We start from the raw sequence: 27,982 nt of genomic DNA on the forward strand, positions 1-27,982 counted from the left end.
TGCGAGTGGATGACCAAGACGCTTATGGAAAACTGGTAGCTCACACTGATGTGGACTAACTAGCAGAAGAATATATAGCTCTCATCGCAGATCGATCTGCATCTGAAGAGAACACCCCAACATCCACACCACAAGTCACCAAGATGAAGTTCACCTTCGCCCTCATCGCTCTCTTCACCACCGCAACCCTCGCCGCCCCTCCCCTGTACGACGTCCCTACCTCTAGCGATGTCGAACCCTCAAGCGACGCCATGCCCAGAGGGTTAGGGTCTATTCTTCCCGCTTGCTTCTGGTGCGGTGTCAGATATCACGAATGCATGGACGTACGTACTTTCTCCTCTCCCCAACAACTTTTCCACACGCTTGTACATAGCTAACCCAACCCCAAACAGAGATACGTGAACAGCTATAACTGGGAATTGGACAGGCCAACCGATATCCCTCAGTTCTACGAGAGTCAGCGGAAATGCGTGGATCTGATGGAGAATCATTATGGTCCGTGTGTTCGGCGTCAGTGCAAGGTGACTTTCGATAAGTTCGGGGAGGCGCATTGGCATCATCATGCGTAGGGGCGTGGGGTGGCTGGTCAGAGAACGAGGGATTATCGGGTAACCATTCGCGAATTGTTCTGGATGTCTTAGGGGCACTGCGGACGTGTAACGATTGGGTTTGGTAGGATGCGCGATTGCCTCAAGAGGTTATCTCTCCTGCGATTAGATCTCGGTGATTAGAAGCATCCTTGTCATCATCCATCAATAATAAATCTCCATCAGACTGCAATCTACAATGGTACTAAATGCGGATCCACTTCGTTGCCACGAGAGCAGCGTCCCTGTGATACGAATGGGGTCCTCGAACGCGAAACTCTGGCACCAACGGTAATCAGCAAACGAGGTGGACAAAGACCAGCATTCATAACTGTTGAGACGAGACTCCACACCAATGATGTATGCTCCACGGCGAGTTCTTGTTGAGCACCAATGACGCTACCACTACGTGTGAGTGCCAATGCAGATACTCCAGCATGCTCGCCTAGAGACACAGCATATATAATGCGTGCATACTCAAAAATCGAATTGTCGTCTTCCCTCCCTTCAACTCGACACCAACACTACCACCCGGCCCATCTTCAAACCCTCCACAAGACCCATCTACCACATCTGTGTCAACATGAAGATCACCACCATCATCATCGCAGCACTCGGCACCGCCGCTCTCGCCTCAGAAAGCCAATTCCAATTCTCGCACTCGTGCGACACCTGCAATGAAATGTATCACGGATGCATGGCCGTAAGTCATCATGTTCCAACACAAACTTACCCAGTCACTGACATAACTCACAGGATCGTTGCCCTTCGTTCATATTCAACGAGGAGTGCTCGTTGCAGTGCCAAACTTATGTGTGCAAATCAGGCACAATTGGCGATTGGTGTGTAAACTGGTGTGCCCAGTATGATTACTTGAACTGTAATGGATGGATTGAGAAACCTAAGCACCCAAAACCAACCTTCCGCGTTCCGCCCGGGGAATGATCATCCAACCGTTACGGGAAATTGAGACCAGGTCGACGGGGTGGAGCGGTAACCGGAATGGGGCGATGCACTTTCGAAATGCTTTGCGCTGGCAGTCTCATGGGATATGGAAGTGCTAGACTGGTTGTGACGACGATGCGCTTTGATGGCTGGTCAAGCAGAAGATATGAGACTTGGGTTACGTTGCGCCGAGCAACTTCCATTCCTGACTGAAGAGATGTTTCAGTCTTACTCTCTTCATCGGCTCGTAGAGTAATGTCACTGCTTTTCTCTGATCAAGAAGCTCCTGCTGTTCATGCACGAAACCGCCACTATCCGGTAACTCAGAGATTCTGTTACTGACAACGCATTCGCCAATACCCATGGCCTATCTCAGGTGAGAGAGATTGGCTGGGCACAGACCTTTGACTCTCGGCTTTGCAGCAACTCCAGCAGCTGCGAAGTAGCTGCCGCTCCCTCACCGCGCGTTATCTAGGTATCTCTCACTCACTGCGGGTCGCCGCTCCCTCACCGCGAGTTACGCAGCTGCCCATCTAGGTACCTAGAGCTCCGCTTCTCCCTGCTCTTCCCACGGTTATATAATCCCGCCCATCCTCCCTCTCTCCTCTTCGCTCCTCCACCAACGATCAAACACTCAAAACACTCAACGTCCACCTCACCACGAAACAAACTCTATCAACCACAACAACTCCATCAACATCAACCCACTCCCAAGCATGAAGCTCTCCATCCTCATTCTGGCAGCTGCCTCCGCCCTCGTCCTCGCCGGCGGCGACAAGCAAGAGGAATCTTGGCTGTGCAAGAAGTGCGACATCTACACCCTTGAACACTGCGAGAAAGTAAGTTACCACAGCCCCGCACTTGTAGTCTTTGATGTTCAACCCAGAAACTAATTGAAATAGGACGTATGCAAGGACAAGCTTGAGGACGGCAAGTTCAAAGGTCCTGAATGGCAGAAGTGCTTCTACGACTGTGGCACCAACGATGTCTGCAAGTACGTACCTGCGGGCGAGACGAAGCCTTGCGGTCGATGCACCCATGCCCCCTGCGACATGTGGGCGTAGGTACACACCTCGGGCGACACGGAAGTGGATGAACATCAGTGAGGCATGCAAGGCAACGGGTAGCATGGAGGCTGGGATGAGAATCTGTCTTGGCTGAATGCTTGTCATCATTGCGAATATTGGGAACTGAACATGAACGAGACTTGGTAGCATGATACATCATTGGTAACCTAACCTAAAGATGAATGTCAACTACATACTTACACATACTGAATCCCTAAATGTGAATGTGTATGTGAATATGAATGTGAATGTGAATATACCTGAGCAAAGGTGACGCGTCTCGAACATTCTCTCCTCGCCTGACACTACCTTTCTGATGTCTCTTCACTGTGAGGACCTTAGTCGCGTTCAGATGAGCGCAATCAATCCCCAGCTTCTCTCCCTTTCTTTCAATCCCTCGCCTGTCTGCATTCAAAGCTGCTGATCATGTATTTCGATACGTCCACAGCCACGTCGCCGATAGTCGAAAGTGAAGGCATTCATTGTTACCGTGGTCAGCTGACGTGACCCACATGCAACTCGGAGTGCAGACCCGATACTGATGGAACGCGTCGAGAGTGAGGAGATGAGGAACAGCCGAATTCGAGTTATAGAGTGCCCACGAGCTCGGGTAAGTTCCAAAACCCCGAGTGAATGAAAGGAGGCACAAACAGATCCGCATGTGTTGGGATGTCTTCTCTTGTTGTAGCAAGATCGCCATTAATTCTCATATTGCTTTTAATAATGTATTTAGCAGTTCAGTAGAGAGCTGCAAATTGAGCTTCTGAGTTGTTGTGTTCATCTATATATTACGTCATCTTTGCATGTAGCCGTCCTTACGTGTAATTTCTGTTCCCTTACATCTAGTAATCCTTACATATAGTTCTACATTCTTGAGTTCATCCTTACATGCGGATGTTGGAATATGTGCTCATGATTAATACAACCATGCAATAGCGCCCCTGACATAAACGTGCTTCTGTCGCGTGAAATAGCTCGCCCATGCGCCAATTCCACACCCTTACTCTACCCACTATTCTGTATCAACACCTACATTGTTTCATTACCATGTCAGTATATCGCTACCTAGAACACTACCTGGGCACCCAAGGTGCATATAAACTCACGATGCGCTGCCCCAAGAACCTCCCTCTCTCCATCCACCATCGACACAATTCCATCAACTACACACCAAACCACACACCAATCCAAACCACACCCACCCCACCAACAATGAAGTACACCACCCCCCTCCTCCTCTTTATCGCGGCCCTCACCACCGCCAACCCCGTCACCTCCCCCTCCGCCAACGCCATCACCTCGGCCAACCCGCTCGTCGCCCGCGACCCCATCTGCGACAAGTGCAACAAGGAGTTCGAGGACTGCCAGAAGGTACACCCCCCTTTCCCATCTCTTCTTACTAATTTGAACTAATCTTGTGTGTGGAAATAGACTTGGGTCTGTTGGATCAATCCCAGGATGTGCATCATAACTTGCCACAACGACGTTTGTCGTAACGACGCTGCGTGCAGGGAGCACTGTGGGTGGAAGTGCCCTTAGGCTGGGGTTTGAGAGTGTGAGAGGGTAGTGGAGATTAGAGAGAGAGAGAGAGAGTGAGATTGAGGGAGGAATGAGACGGAGGCTGGTTGGCAAGGATGGAATGGAAGTCTGAGGTAGCGGGTTGGTGTAGTGGAGAGCGCTCCTTATATGCGGTTGTTGGAATATGTAACCGTATCCTTACTACAATTGTTGAATCAACGCCCCTGACATAACCTCTTTCTCATCCCTTTCATTTTTTAATTGGCGGATTCAGTCATCGTGTATCTCGTGTGTGTTGCGGGCGTCGTGAGTGGCTCGTCGACATAAAATCGCGTAAAAGAGCTCACCACCCGTGCAACAATCTCACACCCTCACCCCACTGATCGTATCAAGCCTCCCATTCTTTCACTATCACCATTCCTATATCGCCACGCAGATCCGTACCCCAGGTGATCCATGAAGGTGATTCAACCCCTCCGGCTGCCTAACCCAACTCCTTCAGCCCTGGGTATATATAAACCCCCCAATCCGCTGCTCCAAGAAACTTCCTCTCCTCACCCACCCTCAACTCAATCCCCCCAACAACCCACCACCCCCACCCACCTAGCCACAATGCATTTCACAACCCCCCTCATCCTCGCCATCGCGGCCCTCACAACAGCCACCCCCATCACCAACCCCGACGCCAGCCCCAGCGCCGCCCCCATCGCCAGCCCCCAAGAGACCGGCCCGCCCGTCCAAGTCCCCACCTGCGACCAGTGCAAAGACAACTTCGAGCACTGCCTTCGTGTAAGTTCGATTCCGCTTCCCCAATCCCCACAATCCACCGTGGAAGTATTGAACTAACTCGGGTGATTGATGATTAGTCTTGGCCCTGCTGGTTCAACCCGGCTACCTGCGATACTACTTGCCGCTCTGATACTTGCAAGGCGAGCAACTATTTCTGCAGGGATAACTGTGGGTGGAAGTGTCCTTAGGTTGGCTTTTGGGTCTTCAAAGTCCACTGGGAAGACGCTGCTCTCGAAGTGGATTCGACAAAGGTTCAGTCTTCGATGATCGTCCGTGATATGCGACGTATGGCGATGGAGTGACTTTCGTGATATGTATGGTTCAGATCCTGGTCTTGATGAAAGGATAGCTGCTACAGATGGTGGATCTTTATCGAGGAATAAAACCAAGTCTTGTCAGTGGAATGAAACCATCGAGTGATAGTCTGTGCCAAACCCGGAAACGAAATCCTACCACATACACCGCCCGGCTTAAACCTGCTGCACTGCCCAGAGTCAGACATATTCGTAAAACCACTCATGAACATCGAACTCAAACCCAGGAAACGTCGAAGCAAAAATGGTCTCAGTCGTCGCACGTACCCAACGCAGATCACCCTAGCCAAGCCCAAGCCTCAAGACCGAATACGAAGATTGACCTGCAGCGCCAAGAAAGCTAGGCTTCTCGCGGCCTGCAGATGATCACCAGCTAAACCGCATACCCCTATGGGTGTTGTCTCCGTCCGTCTTGGAGACGCTTGAAAGTTGTACACGCCCGTCTTGGCTGCTATATGAATTGGCGGGTTGCGCTCCTCGTGGGCGGGTAATGTAGTTTCCAAGACTTGTCTAGTTGTATAAGTAGAGTTTTGGTGCATTGGACCCGCTGGTGATGTCAATTGGGAGGGTGGAGGAGGAGTGATATTTAGGAGAGTGGTTCCCCGGGTTGACGTGTTCGTAGTTGTTCACTTTGTTCGTTTAGAATCATCATGAAGCTCACTCTCGCAACTCTCTCTACGCTCCTGGTGACCACTACGACAGCATCGCCTCTTGCTCTCGAACCGCGCCAACAATGCAGTTCATCCTGGAGCTACCCGTATACCGGCAGTGTAGCTCCCAGCAACTACAAGGCCTTTAATCTCGGTGGCTGCACTGCGCAACTCACCTTTAACAAAGACCGATACGTGGGAGTGCAATGGGCATTCGAAGCCACGTACGCGGACGGCAGTCGTGCTGAACTGAAGCCCTTTCGCGACTTCGACAGCTTCGGTGTCAGCGATACTTTCTACCCCTACCTTGGCAACAACTTCCTCACTAAGTACCCTGGCAACTCGGCGTTCACAGCTGTGCACGAGTTCAGCAGTGTTTGCAAGAACGGACAGGCGCCTGTCTCATGGCGGTTCTACACCACCTCTGGCACGTCAAATGGGTGCTACACAACGGGGCAGATACGCGCGGTCGGTGGTGTTTCGCGTCCGGCCAAGGTTGCAGGCGTATCTCTGCGCAGGAGCAATGATGCTGGAGACTACCAGGTCAGCTGGTCGCCGGTTTCCAGCGCGACTGCGTATTCCGTCATTGTGGAGTACCCGACTGGTACGGATGAAGTTGGCAGGCCCTACACGAACGTGAGGGGTGCCCGCGTACAGGTGAGTTGGTCAATCGTCTTCGAAGGGCGATACTAATAGTCATGCCAGGGAACCTCGACTCAGATTGCGACTACCACGCGTAGACAGGATGTAGCGAGGAAGGCGATTGTTCATGCTGTCAACTCCCAAGGCGTGTGGTCTTTCACGAGCGATGTGCAGCCAGTGGTAGCAAGCTGGTAGATGCGATTGTGAGATGTAATGTCAGACTTGAGACAGATGGGAATAGGAGCCACAGGGAGTCAACGAGTCTTGCGTCGCAAATGTATCTCGTCTCGTCCAGGAATCGCGTGCGGAAAACATTGCCCGATTCGTCGCCCAGATCCCTGCTCCAGAAGTGAGCAGCTTCACGACCGTTATCGCGTATGCTGTGATTCGTGACAGAAGGACAAAGCGTCTTTAAGTATATCAGCAAGACAACAAAGTGCGGTGAATCCAATCAAAGTGTGTTGACACGTGAAACGGCGGCCGACCGCACTGCCACATGGCAAGCGCGCCCGCTCCGGAAGAGCCGAGGCCAAAGCGCCAGGGTCGCGCGACAACGAATGCCATCTCCACACGGCTCCGCATTGTCATCGCATCATGCACGCCGTCCGCCATCCATTGCGCCGCTGTACTTTACCTTGTCTTTTGCTCCTGCCTGGCTGAATACCTTGTGCCTGCTCTTGAGGCACTCTCACGCACCGCCACACCAATCAATGCGCCGATTCCCGTTTATGGGGGCGCGATATCCACGCTCGTAATGTCGGACTCGGTTGGTAGGTTTATCTGGGGTGAGATGAGATGGGAGGAACTTTTGCTGACAATAAGGCATATAGATCGAGTCTTTAGCCATGCGCTCAACACTGTCAACAAGATACGGACGGGGTCGCAGAAACCGCCGTCTGCGACCAGGTTACGCTTGTATGGACTGTATAAGCAGGCCATGGGTACGTTGCCTCGAGGGAAATGATGCGGAGGGGGACTGTGCTACGACCAGAGCTGACCAAAACAGAGGGCGACGTCGACGGTATAATGGAATGTCCAAGAGGCAATGATGACCAGTCGCAACGAGCACGGGAGAAATGGTATGTCACTTGGCGCATAGCACCATTCGAGTCCCTATCATGGAATGCATACACGAACAGAAACTAACATTCCCAGGGACGCTTGGAAACAGCAGAACGGCCTCTCCCGCACCGAAGCCAAACGCCGCTACATCACCACCCTCATCGACACCATGCACAAGTACGCCTCTCCGTCACCCGACTCCCGAGAACTAGTCGCCGAGCTAGAATTCGTCTGGGACCAAGTCAAATCCAACGTGCCCTCCTCATCCTCCTCCTCGCCGCTACGTACCTCCGACCACATAACCCCCGGCTACTCTCAGCACGAGCTAGGCCAAAGTGGCCGCGCAGCCATGAACAGCAGCAACGACATGGACCGCCCTCGAAACGAGTCCGAAGACCTCGAACGCCGCGCCGTGCCCCTCCGCGTAAAATCACCAATGTCGCAATCCGAAGAAGAGCTCGAGGAAGAAGAAGCGGAAATCGAGCGTGAAGGCGAGGTCTTCGTCGACGCCCCAGATAGCCAATACAATCCTACATCCTACCCCGACGACGACGACGCCGCCCCCGAACTCGAAGACGCAGGCGTACAAACCGATTTACAGCAGTTGATCCGCGCAGAACCAATACCTATACAGACGCCCACGCCCGCGCCACGGAATCGCGGCATGGGTGTGCTGGGCAAACCAATTCAGATGCCCATACCCGGTTTCGGCAGCACACCCGCCCCCGCTGCTGGAACCGGTGCCGGCGTAGCGAAAGACAGCTCCCCGAAAGAATCAGTCGCAGACCAGAAATGGCGGAAACGCGTTGAGCAATCGCTCATGAAGATGACGGCCGAAGTCGCCGCCCTGCGCGAACAATTAGAAGCAAGAAGGCTCTTTGCGCATTCAGTACACTATCAGCTCTTTCGGGGCGTGTGGAGATGGGTATGGGCGTGTTTCAAGCATGTTGCTGTTGATGTGTTTATATTGGGTATAGTGCTGTTGTGGATGCGAAGGAAGAAGGATAAGAGGCTGGAAGGGGCGATACGGGTGCTGCTGGGGGATGCCGTGGCGCAGATGCAGAGGGGTGGGGGGATGGTGTTTCGAAGGGTTAGGTTACCGCTTTTGGGGGGAGGGAAGAAAGGGGGGACGGGGACGGGGACGTGAATTTAAGATGTTATGATTTCAGGTGCTCTGCTGTCTGGATTCGTTGCGTGTGATCGATGGGCTTGTTACTAACAGCTCTGATACCGGACATGCACTTTGCGACCTTGCGAAACAAGACTACCTCGACTGTCTTTAGTCCATCTCCCCCATCCTCCCCTTCTCCATTCCACGCTCCCATTTCCCAATCATCTCAGGGAAACACTGCTTCAGTAGCACATCTCCATACCCCTCGAACGCCGCCTCAACCTCCTTCAAAACCTCCACGACACTCCCCTCCCCCTTCATCACACCCACAGATCTTAGTTCCATATCATCGACATGTGGCACGCGCGGCGCAGCAACGATAGCAATGTTACTAATCGTACCAACGAACATGATAATCAGCATAGCAATCGCTGCGTTATCTGAGAGCTGGGTGTAAAGGAGTGCTTGGCTCAAGAAGGCACCGGCGATGAGGATGGTGGGTGAGATACAGGGGTTTGAGGCGTTGGTGGATGTGTCGTGACGTGCGATCATGCCTTCGGTGTTGGTGGATGCCGTTGAGGAAGGCTGGATGATGTAGATGTGGCTGGGTGGGGAGTCGGTGTCGCGCATGAGTGCGTATGCGCCGTTCTGACTATTCCGGGTAAAGGAAACGTTTTTCTGAGCAGTCCAGACGGGTAGGCTGGCGGTAGCTTCGATAAGCAAGATTGATATGCTGAGTAGCAGAAGGGGTGAGAGATCGCCGTAGTACAACCAGAATGCGCCCGCAAGACAGAATTGGAGGACCGCGGTCATCAAGCTACCGCTCTGGAGTAGGTTTCTGAAGGAAGTCGAGGCGGAGGATATGTCAGTGGGCTGGAGGACCTCGACGACAACCTCGCTATCCTGGTCAAACTTGCCATCGATGCTGGACGGGGCAGACCGAAACTCCAGATCGCGGAGCAGCCTTGTAACAGCAAACTCCTTGTTCAGTCGTCTCTTCCCCGTGCTCATGTCCAACACCTTCACATCGCACTCCGGTTCCCGCATCAAATCATCACTGCCAGACGTCACTGACGACAAGAGCGATAAGCTATAAGCCAGCCATCCAAAACCAAAGCAAGGAGACTCTGTCTTCGAAATTGCAGTCGTGATAGCGAATGCTTTCTGAATGAGCTCAGGACCGAGTAGCATGAGCACGATCGCCAGAGGTGGTATACGTCCGGAGTCACCGTCGCGGTGCTCGGATCCAGGACCAGTGGGACTGAGGTAGTAAGTTGTGACGTAGAGACCAATATAAGCGATGAGAATTGGGAACTTCATCTTGATGTCGGAGGGGCGGGGGGTGGTACTGAGGACAGCTCTGGCGGGCGAGTAAGTGGCGGTGCACTTTTCGAGATCGATATTCGACATGATTTTCTTCGCGGCTTTGGGACTCTGCGAATAGTTTTGTGCCAAGTGTAATCCTGGGACCCTTGGTGAGGAAAGACCGATGGTTGGTGCGGAAAGTTGGGTTGTGCGCTCGCTCGGGGATTATCTGTAATTCGGAGAGCGACGGTGAATTGGTGAGAGTGAAGGCGTTCACCCAATGTCGCCCACGACGCTGTGAATCTCTCTCCAGAACTCTTCAATCTGTCGCTAGAGGTATTTAAGTGGGAAGAGCTTTCGCGTATTGTTGTGAGATCAACATGATGACCAGGAAATCGCGCGATCCAATCGGGGCAGGTGCGAGGAAGGAGCAAACGACAGAGAATGCACGTGCGTTAGTAACTGCTGGGCGCGATTGGACGAGGCTCATTGTGACGCAGCGGATAATCGCAGCAAATGTTTCTGAACGATTTCAGTGTCGCACTGTCACAAGTCGGTGCAAGTGTGATTGCGTTATAGCGGCGCGGCCCTATGAACATGCTTCAGTCGCGCGAGTTTAGTGGTCGCTCGCACCAATGACAGATCCTGAATGTTTCCATCAACACCAGTTCGAAGTCTTCGTGGGCCAGCATGTCTGAGATCTCTGTGGTGAGCCTCAGAATCTAAAGACCCCTACTGTGTGACCACCCAAATTTCGCAATCCCACCACCCCAACACGACCAAAGGTCGACATTGCCGTCAAAACCGCTTTCAACGAATTTGAGTGCGCGGATTTTCGCCTGCCGCGTGCTGCCTGGATCAATCTCCTTGACAGATTTACCCGTCCAGATGTTGCTAATCCGGATCACCGTACCTTCCGTTGTGTCTTGGGCTGCCGCTAAGAGTCCGAGTCTTGGATGTACATCGATGTCCAGTTCCAGCTCATCTCTGTTCAGGTGGGCAAAAGTCATGACTGGCTGCGACCAGTTCTTGAAAGCTTTGTGGTTTAGCTTGCGGCGTTTGTGACTATCGCGATGAGTCGGATACAAGGTCTTGAAGTACTCTTCATTGTAGTGATGGTTGTCGTAATTGAACGTCTTTCGCGACGAGTTTCGAGATAAGCGGGGTGCGCGAATGTCGTATAGGAAAAGCGTGTCGTTGAGCCCCGAGCATATCAATCTAGTCTCGTCATCGGCACGCTTGAGTTTTGAGATGGGCGCGGGATGTGTCAAGACGTGACTTGACCCCCCTGATCTTGTGTCGTATAGTCGGATGGTTCCATCTCGACAGCCGAGCGCGACAGTAGTATACGATATCCACTCCAAGGCCAAGAGATCCGACTCAAGTGACTTCACTACAGCTTGAGAGTCCCACGCACCTCCCTGTGAGCGAGTGAATAGCAGCATCGAACTCGAGGCCGCAACTGCGAGGTGCTCGGTCCAGGTTGCTGCAACACTATTTGCGAGACCTGGTGATGCCGTGAACGTTGTTGGTCTAGCAGCAGCACCCCAGATAGCTGAACAGTCTTTCGGTGTAAACTTTTGCCCTACGTACTGTGTCATTGTGAGTCAGCGCGAGAGTCTCGGAAGATGCAAAAGTCTTTTAAAGTGAGTGAAATGATGTTGGAGTGAGTACAAAAGCTCGTTCGTTCTGAGTTATGCTATACAGCGGCTGGCTAACTCAAATTATTTGGTCTTTCGAACGTGAAATGAATCATAGCCGTTCATCATTAAGGAGTTTACATACGTGGGGGTTATGAGTTTGAGATTAACTTACTGGATCGTCGCGTCCCGGGTCGCTGAGCCATACTTCTGGCGGTCGATCCGACCCATAGGTCGTTACCGCAAGCGCGCCGGTCGCCGGTAGAAAGGACAACGAGGAGACTGTAGATGTCGTTCGCGTTACCTCTTCTCGTGGATACCACGAATAGATACTCTTTAGTGAAGACGACTTGGGTATGGAATAGTAATCCTCTGATGGGACGCTGGGACTCCCGCGATCTGCAGTCTGCCTGTGCACACTGTTCTCACCTTGGACTGTGTATATCGTGTGATGTACTGGGTCTTTGGCAAAGAGTCGGAGTCCACATGGAGGTAGCACCTTTTCGGGACGTTCTTGAATGCCGGCTGCGCATGCGTCAGGCCAAAGACCGTGGACATAGCGTGACCGTCTTTCCAGGCCGATTTCCCTATCGATGTTTGTCTGGGCGAAGCTGTTCGTGTTGCGCCTGACGACCCGCTCCTTTTTAAGCTTATTGGAACGCGCGAGTGCGACATTCTGGATGCGCTCTTTGCGCTCTGTCTTCTTGATATTTGCTGAGGAATATTTGAGATTTGATCCTTGGGCTGCGGTTTGGGTTTGGATCCTGAAGTATTTCTTCTTCTCTGCGTCCCAGAAGTAGCCTGGGATTGGCTGACCGTTCATCCTGGAAGTGTAATAGTGTAGACGCTCGCGTTCACCTTTAACAATTAAGGGAGAAGGTATGCGTTGCGTGAGGAAGGATGTGCTGATTGGCGGAGATGTCGACGCGTCCGCGATTTAGTTCAGAAGAGAAACGCGCGAGTCAGGCACCGCGACGTTCTGATGTTTCCACGACGTCCTTATCGATAAGCCCGCTCGTCCGAGGCATGACGCCACTGCCCCATAACGTTCACATCACACTGATCAGCATCGAATGCGCCCATATGTGCCGCCATTTTCCCCTCATCGCCCCTCCCTCCTACACCACTTGATACCCTTAGCAGCTCATGCTTCGAATTTCCACTGCGCTGCAGCCTACCAGGAAAGCGATATCGTCGACGAAATACATCTGCAAGAACCCCTTCCACACTTTTATGCGCCTCAATCAAGTCATGGCGCACCTCGATATTCCAGAGACGGCGAGCAACTCGACCAACGAACTGCACACGCTGCAGTCGCTTCCCAAATCGAACGTCTTCACATCCAACCTTCCCGCCGATGACGCGTTCCCCAGACCGAAAGACTCGCACGATGCGCCACGGCAGATGCTCGGACCGCGCATGGTCAAGGGAGCACTATACACATATGTTCGACCCGACTCACAGGGAGAGCCAGAGCTGTTAGCTGTCAGCCAGCGAGCAATGCAGGATATTGGCTTGAAGGAAGAGGAGGCCAAGACGGATGAATTCAAGGAAGTCGTCGCTGGAAAGAAGATCTTGACATGGGATGAGTCAAACCCAGAGGCTGGTGTATACCCCTGGGCACAATGCTATGGAGGCTACCAGTTCGGACAATGGGCAGGCCAACTTGGTGATGGACGCGCCATCTCTTTGTTTGAGTCTACCAACCCAGCGACCGGAACACGATACGAGATCCAATTGAAGGGCGCCGGGCGGACACCATACTCCCGCTTCGCCGATGGCCGCGCAGTACTGCGCTCCTCTATTCGAGAGTTCGTCGTCTCCGAATACCTCAATGCCATTGGAATCCCTAGTACAAGAGCGCTGGCGCTCACCCTGAACAATGGAAGCAAGGTTATGCGCGAACGGACAGAGCCTGGAGCCATCGTCACGCGGTTTGCGCAAAGCTGGATCCGCTTCGGCACATTCGACCTACAACGCATCCGCGGAGACCGAAAGACCCTCCGCACAATCGCAGACTACACAGCCGAGCACGTCTACGGCGGCTGGGACAAGCTCCCCTCTAAGCTGCCCGCCGGCGAAGCAAAGGAAGTCCACACCCAGACGCACACCGGCATCCCCAAAGAAACCATCGAAGGCGAGAACGAAGGCGAAGAGAACCGCTACGTCCGCCTCTACCGCGCCATCCTCCGCCGCAACGCCGAAACCGTCGCAAAATGGCAAGCCTACGGCTTCATGAACGGCGTGCTAAACACAGACAACACCTCCATCCTCGGTCTATCCATCGACTTCGGCCCCTTCGCCTTCCTCGACACCTTCGATCCTACCTATACGCCCAACCACGACGACCACATGCTGCGCTACAGCTACCGCAATCAACCCACCATCATTTGGTGGAACCTCGTGCGCCTAGGCGAAGCCCTCGGCGAGCTCATGGGCGCCGGCAGCAAAGTCGACGAAGCCCAATTCGTCGAAAAAGGCGTAACAGAAGAAGAAGCAGACGGCATAGTCAAATGCGGAGAATCCGCCATCGACCGCGCAGGCGAAGAGTACAAAGCCGTTTTCCTCGCTGAGTACCGCCGTCTCATGACGCTTCGTCTGGGCCTCAAAACGCAGAAGGAGAGTGATTTCGAGGATCTGATGTCGGAGTTGTTGGATACGCTGCAGATGTATGAGTTGGATTTCCATCATGCGTTTAGGCGGTTGGGCAATGTTAAGTTGAGTGAAGTGGAGACGGAGGATCAGAGGAAAGATGTTGCGGGCAGGTTCTTCCGTAGGAACGACGCGCCGAGGCAGGAGAGTGATGGCAGGGAGCGCATTGGGAAGTGGTTGGAGAAATGGTCGCAGAGGGTGAAGGAGGATTGGGGGGAGGGCAAGGATGAGGAGAGGAAGGCTGGTATGGATGCTGTTAATCCTAACGTAAGTTCTAACTTTACCTGCTTTTGTTACTTGAGACATAAGATGCTAATGTCAACACAGTTCATCCCCCGCTCCTGGATTCTAGACGAACTCATCGAGCGCGTCGAAAAGAAACACGAACGCGAGATCCTTCCTCAGATCATGAAACTCGCGCTAAACCCCTTCCAAGAAAGCTGGGAGTGGAACGCAGAGGAGGAAGAGAGGTTCTGTGGTGATGTACCGAAGTATAAGGGTATGTTGCAGTGTAGCTGTAGTTCTTAGACGTCCTCTACATACACCTAGCCAAGTGTTGGAGAGTATGAAATAGATTCAAGGCCTAGTCTACACCACCAACAAGATATTCACCAACTTCCAGATTCACGCTTCGGCCCAGTGCGCGTGCGTATTCCCAGCCAAAGTTCACGCGCCACCGTCCGCCTCCTTCTAGTGCGTCGTTGCTTCCTGCTCCTCCCGCTCTGACGAGCAGCCGCATGCTCGTCAGTGTAGCTATCTGTGTGTATAAATCCGCCACCTGTGGCACGGTGCCTTCCAGCAGCGCTCTGAAGATCGCTAGCAACCTGTCCAGAGTGAACGGGCTGGGCGTCAACAGATGTCGACTGATCTTCCGATGCTTGGCTCCTGTGCGCTTGCCCGTGACGCTGAAAGATGCAGCGCTGGGTGCGCGTCGCTTGTTCTTCCGCTTATCGGTATGCTTCATGAAGTATGTGACGTCGGTTCGTGAGGGGTTGTAGGACGCCAGGTACGCAGCGAGGAGGATGTGGGTTGTGAAGTATGGAAGGGTATGCGCTGTCATGTTCGCTGGCTTCTTCTTGCTGGGCGTCGCTGGTGTGATGCCTGCTGGCACTGCCTCTTTGACGGGTTTGGCGGTGTCTGAGATGATGCGATCCAAGACTGAGTCTTCAAGCTGGAACAAATGTCGTCTGTTCACCATCAAGCGCGAGAAGTCGCGCGTGCCGAACTGTCCCGATACCACGGGCTCGACAAACGGTCGCCAGAGGCGCATGGCGCAGCTTTTGAAACTTATCAGATCTCGTCCAGTGTGCTTTGCGAGGGAGTCGTAGACGGCTTGGATGAAGCGGCCCCAGAGCCACTGGTCGTCTTCGGCTGCGAGATCGGGTGTGTAGTCTGGGAACTGTTCGAGGGAGGGCGGTTCGAGGAAGATCTTTGGTGGGTTGGCGCCGAGGATTGTGAGGAGTTCACTGCGTGCGTAGGATGGAAAGTGGAGGAAGGAGGCTGATGACGAGTGGAGGACGGAGGGCGTGAGGGGGAGGGTTGTTGTGAGGATGAGGGAAAGGTTTGGTATCCGTTCATACTGTTAGTATTCCCGTGCCGTGAGCCGTGCAATGCATAACATACCATCTCTCCTAGTCTCCCCAGCGCAGCAATCAACGTTCCACCCCCTTCCCTCAATTTATCCACCGCATCGAGTACCAGCACAAACTTGCCCCTGCCCGCCAATAGCTTTTCCATGTTGACGCATAGCGCGCTCAAGTTCTCTGTACGCGCATACGGTCTCCTGTCAATCTTCTCATCGTTGAACTCATCCAGCGCATCCAGACTAGCCGCGACGATGCGCTCCAGGAGATGCCGCGCGGTTATGCATTCGCGAACGTTGATGATCGTGTGCTGTATACGAGACAGATGGAAGAAGGAGCGCAATATCGAGGATTTTCCAGTCGCGGTAAGGCCATGGATGTTCAGAAAGGGTGGAGATGGGAGATGCGCCTGGGTATTTGTCAGTACAATGACGCTGAAGTCTGAGGGGTGTACGGACGCTATAAAGGGCTGCAAGATGATGAATTTGCTGATCGCGGCATTGGAATTCAGCGGACAGCTGGGCGATGATCTCGTCGGGTAACATTGTCGCGATGTTGTTTTGGATGTTTGCAACAGCGTTGCGTGAATGAAGGCTGAGGAAGTCGCGCTAGCTTGGCGCCGAACGCGAATGCACGTGCGTATCCCTTCGAGCTTTCCTCCTCACTCTCAGACATCATAGCAACTATCATACCACCTCTCATCGCATCGTAACGAGGCACTCAGATATAAATGGACAGCCATCTTGTTTATCGCTTCAATGAGGGCAGCACCCGCCACGTCGAAGTTTCGCTGGCTGCGCCCTGCTGTCAGCCTATCAACATCGTTCTGGTGGTTGCACACGCGAACTGTGCCGTCGGACTGCATGATGATCGTACATGGGATGGACGCAGGACAGCAGCTTCGCCCCGCACTAGATGGTGCGAGCCATGACGTGCCCGCTCTCAAGAGGCCTGCTCTTGTGCAGCTCGACTCCTCGACTTGCCCCAGAAGCTACATAAAAACCGTGAAAGGCTGTTCGAAGCCCGCATGCATCACTCGTCATGTCAGGTCTGGGCGAATTGGCAAGTGTCATCGCCGTACTTCAATTATCGGGCAAGATTGTCGACTACGTCGGTAAAGTAAAAGACGCCTCAGAAGACCGGAAGCGACTGCGCGGAGAAATTCGCGCCTGCAAACGTATACTGCAAGAGCTGAAGGATGATGCCGAAGATATCGACGAGGGCGAAAGCTTGGTTGACACGATCAATGTGCTCGAACGACTTGATGGACCACTACCCCGGCTTCAAACTATCCTACAGCAAGTGGAGATCCGACTGAGACACGACAATACTCTAAGGGGCTCATTGAAGTGGCCATTTCAAGAGAAGGATGTACAGAAGCTCATCCAGTCGATCGAACGCGAGAAAATCCTGATAAACTTGGCCCTATCGCGAGATTCTCGGAAGCTGCTTCGGGAGATCAAGGAATGCGCGGAGCAAAACAATCGAGACCTTGCGCTTCTACTGCAATCGATGGACATGAGTGCGAGCAAGATCGGGGAGGAGTTCTGTAAGCTTAATGATCATATGTCGCAAATTCAAACGCTCCAGGTCGGTTTGCACCACGACGTTGAACGTCTTCAAAGTACCGACCACCACCGGGAGTCTTCCAAGAAACGCGACGCGGTGCTCCAATGGCTATCTACTTATGATCATGCATCCAAGCATCATGATATATTGAGCAAGCGACAAGAGGGTACCGGCAACTGGTTTCTAGAGTCGAAAGCCTACGACACTTGGCTCGACAACTCTAGTGCGAGAAAGCTACTCTGCACTGGCCTGCCTGGGGCTGGCAAGCCGATGCTCGCCTCCATCATTATCGACGATCTACAGACCCGATTCCAGACCAAGGCCGGCGTAGCAGTCGCCTACTTTTATTGCGATTACAGGACTCGCGATGAGCAAACCCTGGAGTTCATGCTTTGCAGCCTGTTGAAGGTACTGGCAGAAAGCCAGGAAACTTTGCCGATACCCATCGAACAGCTCTATTCCGACCATGGGAACGGCGTCAGACGTCCTTCGTGGAGGATCCTCGCTCAATGCCTCAAGGACGTAGCTGCACTGCTCCAGAGACTTTACGTTGTGATCGATGCACTAGACGAATGCCAAGTATCTGATGGCTGCAGGAGGAAATTCTTATCTGAATTGCTGAATCTACAAGCAAAGTCCAGAACAAGTCTGCTAGCGACATCAAGGACCGTCCCAGAAGTGCTTGCAGAATTTGGCGCAGAGAAGCCTCTCGAAGTACGTGCTAGTAGCGATGATGTTCGCAAATATGTGGTCGGTAACCTCAACAACATGCCACAGTCCGTTCAGCGCAATGTCGAACTCCAGGAACTAATCAAGCTGAAAATCGTCGAATCAGTGGATGGCATGTAAGTAGTACAAAGCAAGGTTCAGAGCATCACCAAGCTCGAACTGCGCAATGGAGATGCCAGCCACTGACAAAAGCTAGGTTTCTTCTAGCGAAGCTCTACCTACAAAGCCTATACGACAAGCGATCAGCAAACGCGATACGCAATGCATTAAAAGAGATAACCACCGAAACAAGGGGTCAAAAGGCCACGACCGAGACCGAAGCATACGATTATGCGTACCGACTGACCATGCAGCGTATTGAAGAGCAATCTCCAGATCGAGCAGAGCTTGGGAAGGAAGTGCTTGCTTGGATCACGTGCTTAAGAAAGCCTTTCACAGCTAAAAAGCTCCGAAAAGCGCTTGGTATTCAGGTAGGACAGTCTTCATTCGATGAGGATGATTGTCCGGATATTCTAGACATGGTCTCCGCTTGTGCTGGTCTTGTGACCGTCGACGACAACAGCGACATCATTCGTCTGGCACATTATACTACCCAAGAATATCTGCTTAGGACACAGCATCAATGGTTTCCGGCTGCAGAGACAATGATCACAGAAGCTTGCATCGCGTATCTCTCCTTGGACGAGTATGCAGGTACGGACCAGTATCCTCAGCCGGGTCATCAGCATTCTGAGCGGAGTCGTCGTAGACGCCGCCGTAGAGCGGGAGCTTACCTTCCTGACATGAAAAATTGCGTAAGCGCAATTTCATATTCGCAGTCTACGACCAAAATGCTCCCAGGATACATGGACTCTTTATACAGATATGCCGCACGCAACTGGGGATACCATGCTTCCAAGATCTCAGGAGTTAATCGGACAGTCATCGAATTCTTTGATCGACCATGGAACCTCAGACGCTCTGCGCTGAAAGTCACAGTTCCATTGTGGAGACAACATGATCGGCTTTGGGAGAGGGCGATTGAGTGTTCGCAACCAGATCAAGATACGACCTCAGGTCTCCACCTGTCTGCTCACTTTGGGCTTCGCGACACGTTAGTCACACTGCTAGAGCAAGGATACGATGTGGACGCGCCCGACCGACTGGGACATACTGCTCTTGTGCTCGCTGCACGGAGTGGTCATATTGACATAGTCAGACTACTTCTCAACCACGGTGCTAAAGCAGACCTGAGGAGCAGATTTGACTACTCGTTACTCCACTATGCAGTCTGCAGTGAAGATCTTAACGTTGTTCAATTCGTCATCTCTCGTCCGGAGGTTCAAAGTATGATGGACGCAGTGCTATATCACACAGCGGACTCCCTATGGTCTGGTTACACGCCAATGCACCTGGCAGTGGACCTTGGGAATGTGGAGATTGTCCAATGTCTAATCGATTTGAGAATGGTCGTAAATCCGAAGGAGAATGGCGGGATCGCTAGCAATGGGAAGAAGAGCCCACTGCACTTAGGGGCTAACGAAGGCCACTCAAGAATCTTTGACATATTGCTGGAAGCTGGAGTCAACATGGATGGTATGTTGCACATAGCCGCCAGAGGAAACGATACAAGAAACGTTGAAAGGTTGCTAGAAATAGGGACCGACATTGATGGTATAGACTCGGAAGGCGAAACAGCTCTCCATGCCGCTGCGATCGCGGGCAACGGATCTATCGTCAGTTTACTTCTCAACAAGGGCGCCAGTATCCACCCTCGAGACTTTACCGGCGAAATACCATTGCATATTGAAGTTTCTCCCGACCCAAATAACGACATGGAGCAAAGACTCCTCGATGCATATGCCGGTACCGAAGTCCTTCGCGATAATGAAGGCATGTCGACACTTCGATTGATCCGCCCTGACAGTCACGCTGTCAGATTTCTCTCTCCGTCCAATCATTGGGTCGCCATTAAATATCATTACTTCTGCTAAACACTGTCTGACAACCATGTTTGCCCGCTATGACGCGAAAACAAGGCTGATCTCGGACCGATGGCGTCTGGATTGCCACTCTGCGAGGGTCATGGCACCGAAACTTGTCCAAACTGGTTCGGAGGGCTGGAATAAGAAGATCTCAAGACAACGATGCTCATATGGGACGAGGGATGGGGATGGCCGCTAGGGGCTGGATTATGACTAGGGCTTTTAATGGGTAGTCTGTGACATCGTTGGATTAACATGGCTTTGTCATTTGTTATGTGCCTAATCCTAGATAGTCTGTTCCTTGCAATTGGGGCTATATACGCTACGTGTGACAAGCAACACCAAGAAGCAATCGACGCGCGACGGTACAAAGTTTCCCAACACTCCGAAACGACACGTGATCCGGAACCGGTCCACGGGTGCCAATCGGGTACCTCCTACCCGCTTAGGGCAGCCACGCCTCAGTCGTCTTGCAAAGCCACACTACAAATACATCGACACGAGATGATAGCGACCTCTCCACATATTCGCATCATGTCGTCACTCATTGATGATCGCGCATTCGTTGCCTGCTGCTGCAGTGTGACACAGCCTCCCATCGTGCATGAGCTTGATTGGGGCTCACATCAACCCCGCGTCTCGTGCCATCTCACCAGGACATGACACCATCACTACGGCACACATGGAGACGACCGCAAGCATCATAGCAGTTACCCAGCTATGCGAAAAGGTGATCAAATACATCATTGCCGCATGCGGAGCCAAGGAAGTAAAACAGCGCCTCCGCTCACAGGTCCGAGCCTGCAGTAACCTGCTACTTCAGCTGCGAGACGACGTAGCAGACTCCGACGAACTTGAAGAGTGGTCTAAGACTCTGAAGTTACTCTCTACTCCGCTTGCGCGCCTTCAGGAGGCTTTAAGCCTGGCAGCCGTCGCTTTATCTACCCGAGATGGCATTGTCGAGAAGTTGGGATGGCCTTTTAGGGAGAAAGATGTGGAGAAGCTGATCGAGGCGATTAAGTGCGAGATGGATATGGTGACTTTCGCTCTTCATAACAATGCGACATCACTACTCATCGAGATCAACGCTAGTTCAAAGCGCAATGAACAACATCTCACCTACGTAAAATCCGCTCTGGGTTTATACGTCGAGGAAACCCATTCCACGCTGCGAAGCATCAATGGCGAGCTGGTATCAATACAAACGACCCAAAATGGCGTTCGAGGCAGAGTCGAAGAGCTGCACTATCGTCAAGATACGGAAGAGGCTATGAGAGAACGTCAGCGGATTTTTGACTGGCTCACACCCATCGACCACGCTTCAGATCAGCGGGACGCCATTAGTCGGCGGCAACCAGGTACCGGTGGATGGCTGTTGCACTCACAGACCTATAAAGACTGGCTCAGCACTGATAATCGCACTTTGTTTTGCCCTGGTATTCCAGGAGCTGGAAAGACAGTCTTCGCCTCCATCATCAACGCTGACTTGCAAGAACGTCATCATCATGACCCTACGGTTGGCTTGGCTCACCTGTTCTGCAATTACAGACGTCATAGCGAGCAGACACTAGAAGCCCTACTCTCAGCTCTTCTCAAACAGCTCGTCGAACATCAAGTTCCATTACCAGAATGCGTCGTCAAGTTTTACGAGAAATCACCGCCAAAAGGAACTCTAGATCGAATTGAAGCTACCATGGTGACACTAAAGTCAGTAGCGGCAACATACTCACGAGTGTTTATAGTGGTAGATGCTCTCGATGAATGCTCTACATCTCATGACTGCCGCACAAAGCTACTGTCAAGTATCCAAAGCTTACAAAAGCAATGCCACATCAACCTCCTCGCTACGTCACGTTTCATACCAGAGATTACCGAGAAGTTCAAGACAGCCTGTCACTTGAAGATTCAAGCAGACAACAACGACGTGCGAAGGTATCTCTCAGAGAACATGACTCGCCTCCCTGGTTTCGTGCAAAGAGATGAAGTATTGCAGGAAGAGGTTGTGTCAAAGATCGTGGAGGCAGTGCGCGGAATATAGGCCGCTCTTATCCGGTATTAGAACCATCCCTGCTGACGAGATTATAGGTTTCTCTTGGCTAAGCTGCATCTTGACTCTCTCATCGGAAAGAGGGCCGTAAAAGCAGTCAAATTCACCTTGAGAAGACTTGCCACTGGGTCGGAAGCCTATGATTCTGCATACGATTCAGCGATGAAAAGAATAGAAGGCCAATTCGCTGATCAGACGGAGCTCGCTAAGCAAGCGTTAGCATTCCTTACTTGCGCCCAACGACCCCTGTCTACACGGCAACTGAGAGAAGCTCTAGCTGTAGAAATTGGGAAACCGGAATTGGACCCAGATAATTACCCAGATATCGAGGATGTTCTAGCTTCATGTGTTGGCCTAGTAACCGTGGATGATCACAGCGGCATCATTCGGCTGGTTCACTATACAACACAAGAATACCTTAAGCGCACACTGGATCAATGGTTTCCGGATGCGCAGGCCATGATAACGAACGTCTGTACCTCTTACCTGTCTTTGGATCGATACACCAACCCCAAAATCATGGGTTCTTTGGTAGACCATGTATGGTACGATTACTCGGCATGGTATTGGGGTCACCACGCTGTTCTAGCGCCGTCAAGTCTTCAACGAGTGATGGGGTTTCTCTCACGTCAGACCAACGTCATAAGATGTTTTTTCTACACGAGGACTGGTCGTAGCATTCTAACAACGGAAAAATTTCGGTCCATTTACAACTACAAATTGTTCTACACCACCGGGCTCCATGTGGCAATGCACCATGGCCTGGAGAACGCTACTATGGCGCTTCTCCAGCAAGGATCTGATCTGAATTTACGAAACGAACGTGGTCAGACTCCCCTTACTTGGGCCGTATCGAGGGGAGACACGAGACTTGCTGAGACGTTGGTGGCATACAATTCGCCAATAGATGCGCGCATTGATGAGAACAAGGAATTCGCGGGGTGTAGCGCACTGCATGTTGCCGCGATATTGGGTCACACCAGGATCGTTGAGCTCCTTGTTGAACGTGGAGCAGCAGTCAACTCGAAAGACGTCGACGACACGACGCCCTTGCAGGATGCGGTTGAAAATCGGAGGACTGAGATTGTGAAGATCTTACTTGAAGCGGGAGCTGATTGGACATGCACAAGCAAGAGGCTTCTGCGACCGCTTTTGATCCTGGCACTTGAGCAGACGCCCAACCCCGAGATAATCCAGCTTCTCTTGGATGCCGGCGTGGATGTCAACGAACGCAGGGAGAAGTCCTTGAGGACGGCATTGTTCTACGCCATTCAAAACTTTAAAGGAGAAAGCATTGTCCGAATATGCTCGAAGCTGGCGCTGATCCCAATGTCGCTTCCCGCAGTGGACGAACTCCACTCATCATCCTCGGGCTGATGGGTTATAATCAAGACAGAAGCATCGTTTTGGCCAAATTACTGCTTGATGCTGGGGCAGATATCGATACTCAGGACAGGGACGGATACACCGCATACCAATCGACTAGGAAGAATCTTTTTTCCAAGACAGGGCAGTATTTGCTTGAGCGTGGGGCTGACCCAGAGCTGGGCTCTCAACGCCGCCCTAATTCTGCAGTTGCTTCGGGCGACTAGAACTATGCAGAAAGGAGCCTTGCAATCATGAAGATACCCGCGATGCGCGGAAGAATGACAAAGAGACGGAATGTGGGCCTGTAAGACACTTTTTATCCACAGTCATCACCTTATAGGGGACGCGCATACAACGAACAGCACATCCATGAATATCATACGACTATCCATCCATTCCATGTACACGCCCTCCCAATCCTCCCTCTTCACAGCCCCGCCTTACCCAACCCCTTCCCCTCATCATCACTCTCCCTCTCCACAGTAGCCTCCACATGCTCCGTCATCAAATGCTTAATCCCCTTCATCGAAAGCACCGCAATAGTAGCCAGCGCAACAAACGGCACCACGCTCCAATACCCCAGCCTATACGCACGCGCATACGACCAATGACTCGCGTCCCACGCAGCCGTAATGATAGTCTCGTTCATACCCGGTACACCATTACCCCGGTATTTAGGCGCCGAACTCCCTTTCATACCCGCCAGAAGCGCAGGCACGGAAGACTCAGGGAGGCCGGCAGCGATAGCAGCGGAACTGACGTCGCCGGCGAGGTGAGATGCGATGCGCGAATTCACGATTGCGTAGATGACTGCTGTGCCGAAGGCGCCGCCGATGGCACGCGCGGAGAAGGCGAGGCCGGTTGCTGTGGAGAGGAAGGCGTGGGGGGCGGTGAATTGGATGCATGCGACTAGGAGTGTGAGGGGCCCGGCGCAGCCGATACCTGTTAGGGCGGTGAAGATGATTTGTTCGGTGGCCCAGCCGGGGCGGATGAATGCGAAGCAGATTGAGGCTATGAACATTATGGCGAAGGTGGCTGCTAGGGGGGTTTCTAGGGGGGATGTTAGTGGGAAGAATGGAGTGGGATGGGATGGGGCTTACTCATGTCTTTGAATCTCGTTGCGTACCATGTCACAGCAAGAGATGTGAAGATAGATGCGATCTTGTAGGACAGCTGCCGAATGGCGATATCCCATGCGTTGTCTTCGAATCCAACGTTGAGAATAAGCTGTGGCGTAACGGCGTTGATGGCGGAGTAGTAGATCCATCCCTCGATAGCAAAGGCGAAAGTCGACAGCCAGAAGTTTGGTCCAGTGGAGAAGAAGACATGCGCGACGATGCCATCAGATCGGCCCTTCCATTCTGTACCACGTCAGCTTTTGACTCGGAAATTTTGATGGAATGTTTGTTACCGTAAAGACAGAAAGCAATGAAGAGGACAATGCCAACAACTAGGTTGGCGCATACGTGCGGGTTGCTCCACGGATACGCGCCACCTGCCCAGTTGAGCGCCAGAAGCATCAAGGTAGCAGCAGCAACGAGAAGAAGAGAACCGATGGGGTCGCAAGCCCACATCCACTCTTTGAAGCTCATCCGCGGATAGTCGGTGCGTTTCTTTGGCCAGTAGAATGCGAACAAACCAAGCGATGTGATGCCGTGTAGGCCGACTTGGATCCAGAAGATGTAGCGCCAGCCGGAAGCGCTCAGGTTGGTGACCGCACCAGCTGCTAGACTACCGACACTGTGCGGAATCAGTACCCGTCAATTGCATCTACTTACGTGAGATGTCTACTTACGTTCCGCCCAATACCCCAGCAACGCCTGCAAGTCCGTTCGCTAGAGGTCGATATTTCAAAGGCAGGATCTCGGATGGGATAGACTGAACAATGGAGATGGTCGCAAGCGTCGTGCCAATGAGAATACCGCCTCCAATCAACATGGACATACTCGTAGCCTTGGCGCAGATGATGGAACCAATGCATGCGATCAATGGGGGTATGGTGGCGAACAGCTTGCGGTCCAAGACATCAGACAGGCGACCGACGGGAGGGGAAAGGACTGATTGCATGAGCAAAGGACCCTAGAGGATGTTAGCAATTGATTTCAAAATTTCTTGTCTGAGATTCTATACTTGAATGATCCAGCTTGCAATAGCAGGCTCTCCAAGCTCGCGGATGATGAATGACAGGACTGATCCTGCAGCCACTACCACGAAGACCTGTGACATGACACTGCATGATCGATTAGTGAGATTGTAAAATGGAATAGGTCCTACGCACGCGAAGCAACAGCAAAAGACAACCATCCAAGACCTCCACGATAGCTTGACATGATGGACGTCCTCATTGGCTTCCTGGTCGATGGGCACGATGTGGGCGTCGCGACCGTGGGTGGTTTCGATATGGGTAGCTCCCGTCTTGCTGTCCATGACTGCCTAATCCAGACGACAAGTTGGATCGAGAATGAAGACAAGACGGGCGAGGCCTGCATCTCATATCACTACACATATACTGCAGTGGGGCACCATGCCGTGGGCTCTTGGCCGGGGCATTCTGAGCGGCAGCGGGCTTGAGCTACAACGCCATGCATATCGGCAGATTTGGATGCTGGGGTTGAGGTCCTCTCAAGACGCGTTTGGATGATGTTTACCGAATCATCGGGAGGAGATGATGCGGGGCCCCATATTGGGTGAAGATTGGCGCTCCTTCGCTGCAACGTGATGCGGGGAGGCGCGCCCACGAGTCGGGAGCTGCGCGCCTTACCCCGAGACGCCTCCTACTCTTTCCTTCTCACTCCATGGGCGAGGATTTATCGCGACATGTTGCTGCTGTATGATGAGGGCTGGTGAGGAGCGAGGAGGTGAGGTTGGATGAAAGAGGAAGGGTCAGCCGGAGTTAAGCAGGCTCGGCCCGCTGGACCCTGAGACTTTTGTTGTCTTTGCGCAGGCTTCACGCTCCCACCGACCAACATCCCACCGCCAGCCTCTTAGCCAACGCCTATACGACGCATAGTAGCCTTTTAGCTGCCCTCAACACTGACTCCCCCGCCAGGCGATGCTATGAGCAGCCCACCGCCTCTCGCAGGCCATCTGGTCCCCCTCCGCACCAAGGACGAGGTGCGCGCCAGCCTGGAGACGCACACCGTCTATGTCGTCGAGGTGCCGGCCAAGTTTGCCAACGTCATCAAGGAGTAAGGCCTTCACTCGTGGGGCACCCGCTTGATCTCTGCTAACGTCGCCCGCTCGCAGTGCCGTGCAAGCAGCGTTGCCCGACTTCAAGACGTCGGAGATCTCTCACCTGCGCCGCGTGGTGCAGTTCAAGTACCTGCCGCCGCACCTGCAGAAACAGTTCTATCCGCCTGCAAGGCTCCCCAGGGGTAACGAAGATGCTCCTGCCTCAGAACTACCATCTTCCCCACTAACACCGGCGACCCCCGCTTCCCCTTCCGCGCTCCCGTCCTCAGTCGATGCTGGCAGTGAGGCTGCTCATGGAGAGGCTGATGCTAAAGATTTTGATTTAGTCCGCTACTTCCTGCTGTGCCCCACGCGCCATATGCCTCACGCCAACCTCGCGGCTCTCATACGGACTTGCCCGCCTTTCGACGGCCCCAAGACTGCGCTCCCTCGGATCCTCTACGTAACCGTGCCGGCCCTGGCGCCCATATCCCAGCAGCAGGCTGACGACTGGAGCGACAAGTACTGGCCCATCTCGTACAAGAACACCAACCCCTACGGCCCCCATCCGAGCCTCGTACAACGCAACCAGGAGGAACTACAACCCGAGGCTGGAAACTGGTTGGCTCTCGCCCGAGCGGCCGGCCAGCAGATATCGGATCAGTGTCTGGGTGAGAAGATCGGCGTCGTCGTGGTTGACCGCACCAGGAACCAGCCAGAGATCGTCGCGGTCGCAGGTGACTGCCGCTGGAGGTCTTTTACCGGCACCGCTGAACCGCCCACCGGCACCGGCAATGTCATGGCTCACGCTGTCCACCGCGCCATTGCCATGGTTGCGAAGAAGCGGCTTCGTGCTGCCGGCACCGACCCTGCACTCCTCGACCGCTCCCTCTTCTGCGATAATCCCCTCACCGGTCTCGAGAAGCTATACTATGAAAAGGATAACCTCTCATCGAGCGGCTACCTGTGCGTAGATCTCGACATCTACCTCACCAACGAGCCCTGCGTCATGTGCTCCATGGCCATCCTACACTCGCGCTTCCGGCGCTGCATCTTCGGCAAGCGCATGCCTCACACCGGCGGCATAACAGCAGACGGACCAGGCGACTCTTCCTCAGCGGGCAGCGGATTGAAGAAAGGCCTCTTCTGGCGACCGAGCGAGCTCAACTGGAAGTTCCTGGCCTGGGAGTTCAACGAGGAAGGCAAGACTGCGGATGCGGACAGTGGCTTCAAGGAGACACTGCATGCATAAACGCGTGCATCGCGCTT

General features: G+C 53.0%; 11 protein-coding genes across 11 annotated transcripts; 7 read left to right on the forward strand and 4 right to left on the reverse strand.

Annotated features, from left to right (window-relative positions):
- Positions 1 to 2,248: 2,248 nt before the first annotated feature.
- J4E93_010432 (uncharacterized protein) lies at positions 2,249 to 2,596 on the forward strand (the record flags this gene model as incomplete). Its single annotated transcript, XM_049348312.1, has 2 exons — positions 2,249 to 2,371; positions 2,435 to 2,596. 2 exons carry the CDS (start codon positions 2,249 to 2,251, stop codon positions 2,594 to 2,596), a joined length of 285 nt encoding a protein of 94 aa, XP_049194541.1.
- A 3,274-nt stretch (positions 2,597 to 5,870) lies between these two features.
- J4E93_010433 (uncharacterized protein) lies at positions 5,871 to 6,563 on the forward strand (the record flags this gene model as incomplete). Its single annotated transcript, XM_049348313.1, has 1 exon — positions 5,871 to 6,563. The coding sequence occupies one exon, from the start codon at positions 5,871 to 5,873 to the stop codon at positions 6,561 to 6,563; it is 693 nt and encodes a 230-aa protein (XP_049194542.1).
- An 886-nt stretch (positions 6,564 to 7,449) lies between these two features.
- Positions 7,450 to 8,721, forward strand: J4E93_010434 (uncharacterized protein; the record flags this gene model as incomplete). Its single annotated transcript, XM_049348314.1, has 3 exons — positions 7,450 to 7,453; positions 7,519 to 7,591; positions 7,668 to 8,721. 3 exons carry the CDS (start codon positions 7,450 to 7,452, stop codon positions 8,719 to 8,721), a joined length of 1,131 nt encoding a protein of 376 aa, XP_049194543.1.
- A 132-nt stretch (positions 8,722 to 8,853) lies between these two features.
- On the reverse strand, positions 8,854 to 10,480 carry J4E93_010435 (uncharacterized protein; the record flags this gene model as incomplete). Its single annotated transcript, XM_049348315.1, has 2 exons — positions 8,854 to 10,119; positions 10,472 to 10,480. 2 exons carry the CDS (start codon positions 10,478 to 10,480, stop codon positions 8,854 to 8,856), a joined length of 1,275 nt encoding a protein of 424 aa, XP_049194544.1.
- Positions 10,481 to 11,796: 1,316 nt separating this feature from the next.
- Positions 11,797 to 12,453, reverse strand: J4E93_010436 (uncharacterized protein; the record flags this gene model as incomplete). Its single annotated transcript, XM_049348316.1, is given in 2 exon segments — positions 11,797 to 12,431; positions 12,447 to 12,453. 2 exon segments carry the CDS (start codon positions 12,451 to 12,453, stop codon positions 11,797 to 11,799), a joined length of 642 nt encoding a protein of 213 aa, XP_049194545.1.
- Positions 12,454 to 12,776: 323 nt separating this feature from the next.
- Positions 12,777 to 14,856, forward strand: J4E93_010437 (uncharacterized protein; the record flags this gene model as incomplete). The annotated part of the gene is made up of 3 exons (XM_049348317.1): positions 12,777 to 14,549; positions 14,610 to 14,781; positions 14,837 to 14,856. 3 exons carry the CDS (start codon positions 12,777 to 12,779, stop codon positions 14,854 to 14,856), a joined length of 1,965 nt encoding a protein of 654 aa, XP_049194546.1.
- Positions 14,857 to 14,865: 9 nt separating this feature from the next.
- On the reverse strand, positions 14,866 to 16,410 carry J4E93_010438 (uncharacterized protein; the record flags this gene model as incomplete). The annotated part of the gene is made up of 3 exons (XM_049348318.1): positions 14,866 to 15,861; positions 15,906 to 16,274; positions 16,324 to 16,410. 3 exons carry the CDS (start codon positions 16,408 to 16,410, stop codon positions 14,866 to 14,868), a joined length of 1,452 nt encoding a protein of 483 aa, XP_049194547.1.
- Positions 16,411 to 16,906: 496 nt separating this feature from the next.
- J4E93_010439 (uncharacterized protein) lies at positions 16,907 to 18,283 on the forward strand (the record flags this gene model as incomplete). Its single annotated transcript, XM_049348319.1, has 1 exon — positions 16,907 to 18,283. The coding sequence occupies one exon, from the start codon at positions 16,907 to 16,909 to the stop codon at positions 18,281 to 18,283; it is 1,377 nt and encodes a 458-aa protein (XP_049194548.1).
- A 2,526-nt stretch (positions 18,284 to 20,809) lies between these two features.
- J4E93_010440 (uncharacterized protein) lies at positions 20,810 to 22,165 on the forward strand (the record flags this gene model as incomplete). The annotated part of the gene is made up of 1 exon (XM_049348320.1): positions 20,810 to 22,165. One exon carries the CDS (start codon positions 20,810 to 20,812, stop codon positions 22,163 to 22,165), a length of 1,356 nt encoding a protein of 451 aa, XP_049194549.1.
- Positions 22,166 to 23,969: 1,804 nt separating this feature from the next.
- Positions 23,970 to 25,969, reverse strand: J4E93_010441 (uncharacterized protein; the record flags this gene model as incomplete). The annotated part of the gene is made up of 6 exons (XM_049348321.1): positions 23,970 to 24,592; positions 24,643 to 24,903; positions 24,954 to 25,282; positions 25,338 to 25,621; positions 25,673 to 25,772; positions 25,821 to 25,969. The coding sequence occupies 6 exons, from the start codon at positions 25,967 to 25,969 to the stop codon at positions 23,970 to 23,972; spliced, it is 1,746 nt and encodes a 581-aa protein (XP_049194550.1).
- Positions 25,970 to 26,599: 630 nt separating this feature from the next.
- On the forward strand, positions 26,600 to 27,965 carry J4E93_010442 (uncharacterized protein; the record flags this gene model as incomplete). The annotated part of the gene is made up of 2 exons (XM_049348322.1): positions 26,600 to 26,730; positions 26,789 to 27,965. The coding sequence occupies 2 exons, from the start codon at positions 26,600 to 26,602 to the stop codon at positions 27,963 to 27,965; spliced, it is 1,308 nt and encodes a 435-aa protein (XP_049194551.1).
- Positions 27,966 to 27,982: the final 17 nt, after the last annotated feature.

The sequence above is a fragment of the Alternaria ventricosa genome (genome assembly GCF_023758065.1).
Source record: "Alternaria ventricosa strain BMP 2768 chromosome Unknown scaffold_30, whole genome shotgun sequence".
NCBI classification, from domain to species: Eukaryota; Fungi; Ascomycota; class Dothideomycetes; order Pleosporales; family Pleosporaceae; genus Alternaria; species Alternaria ventricosa.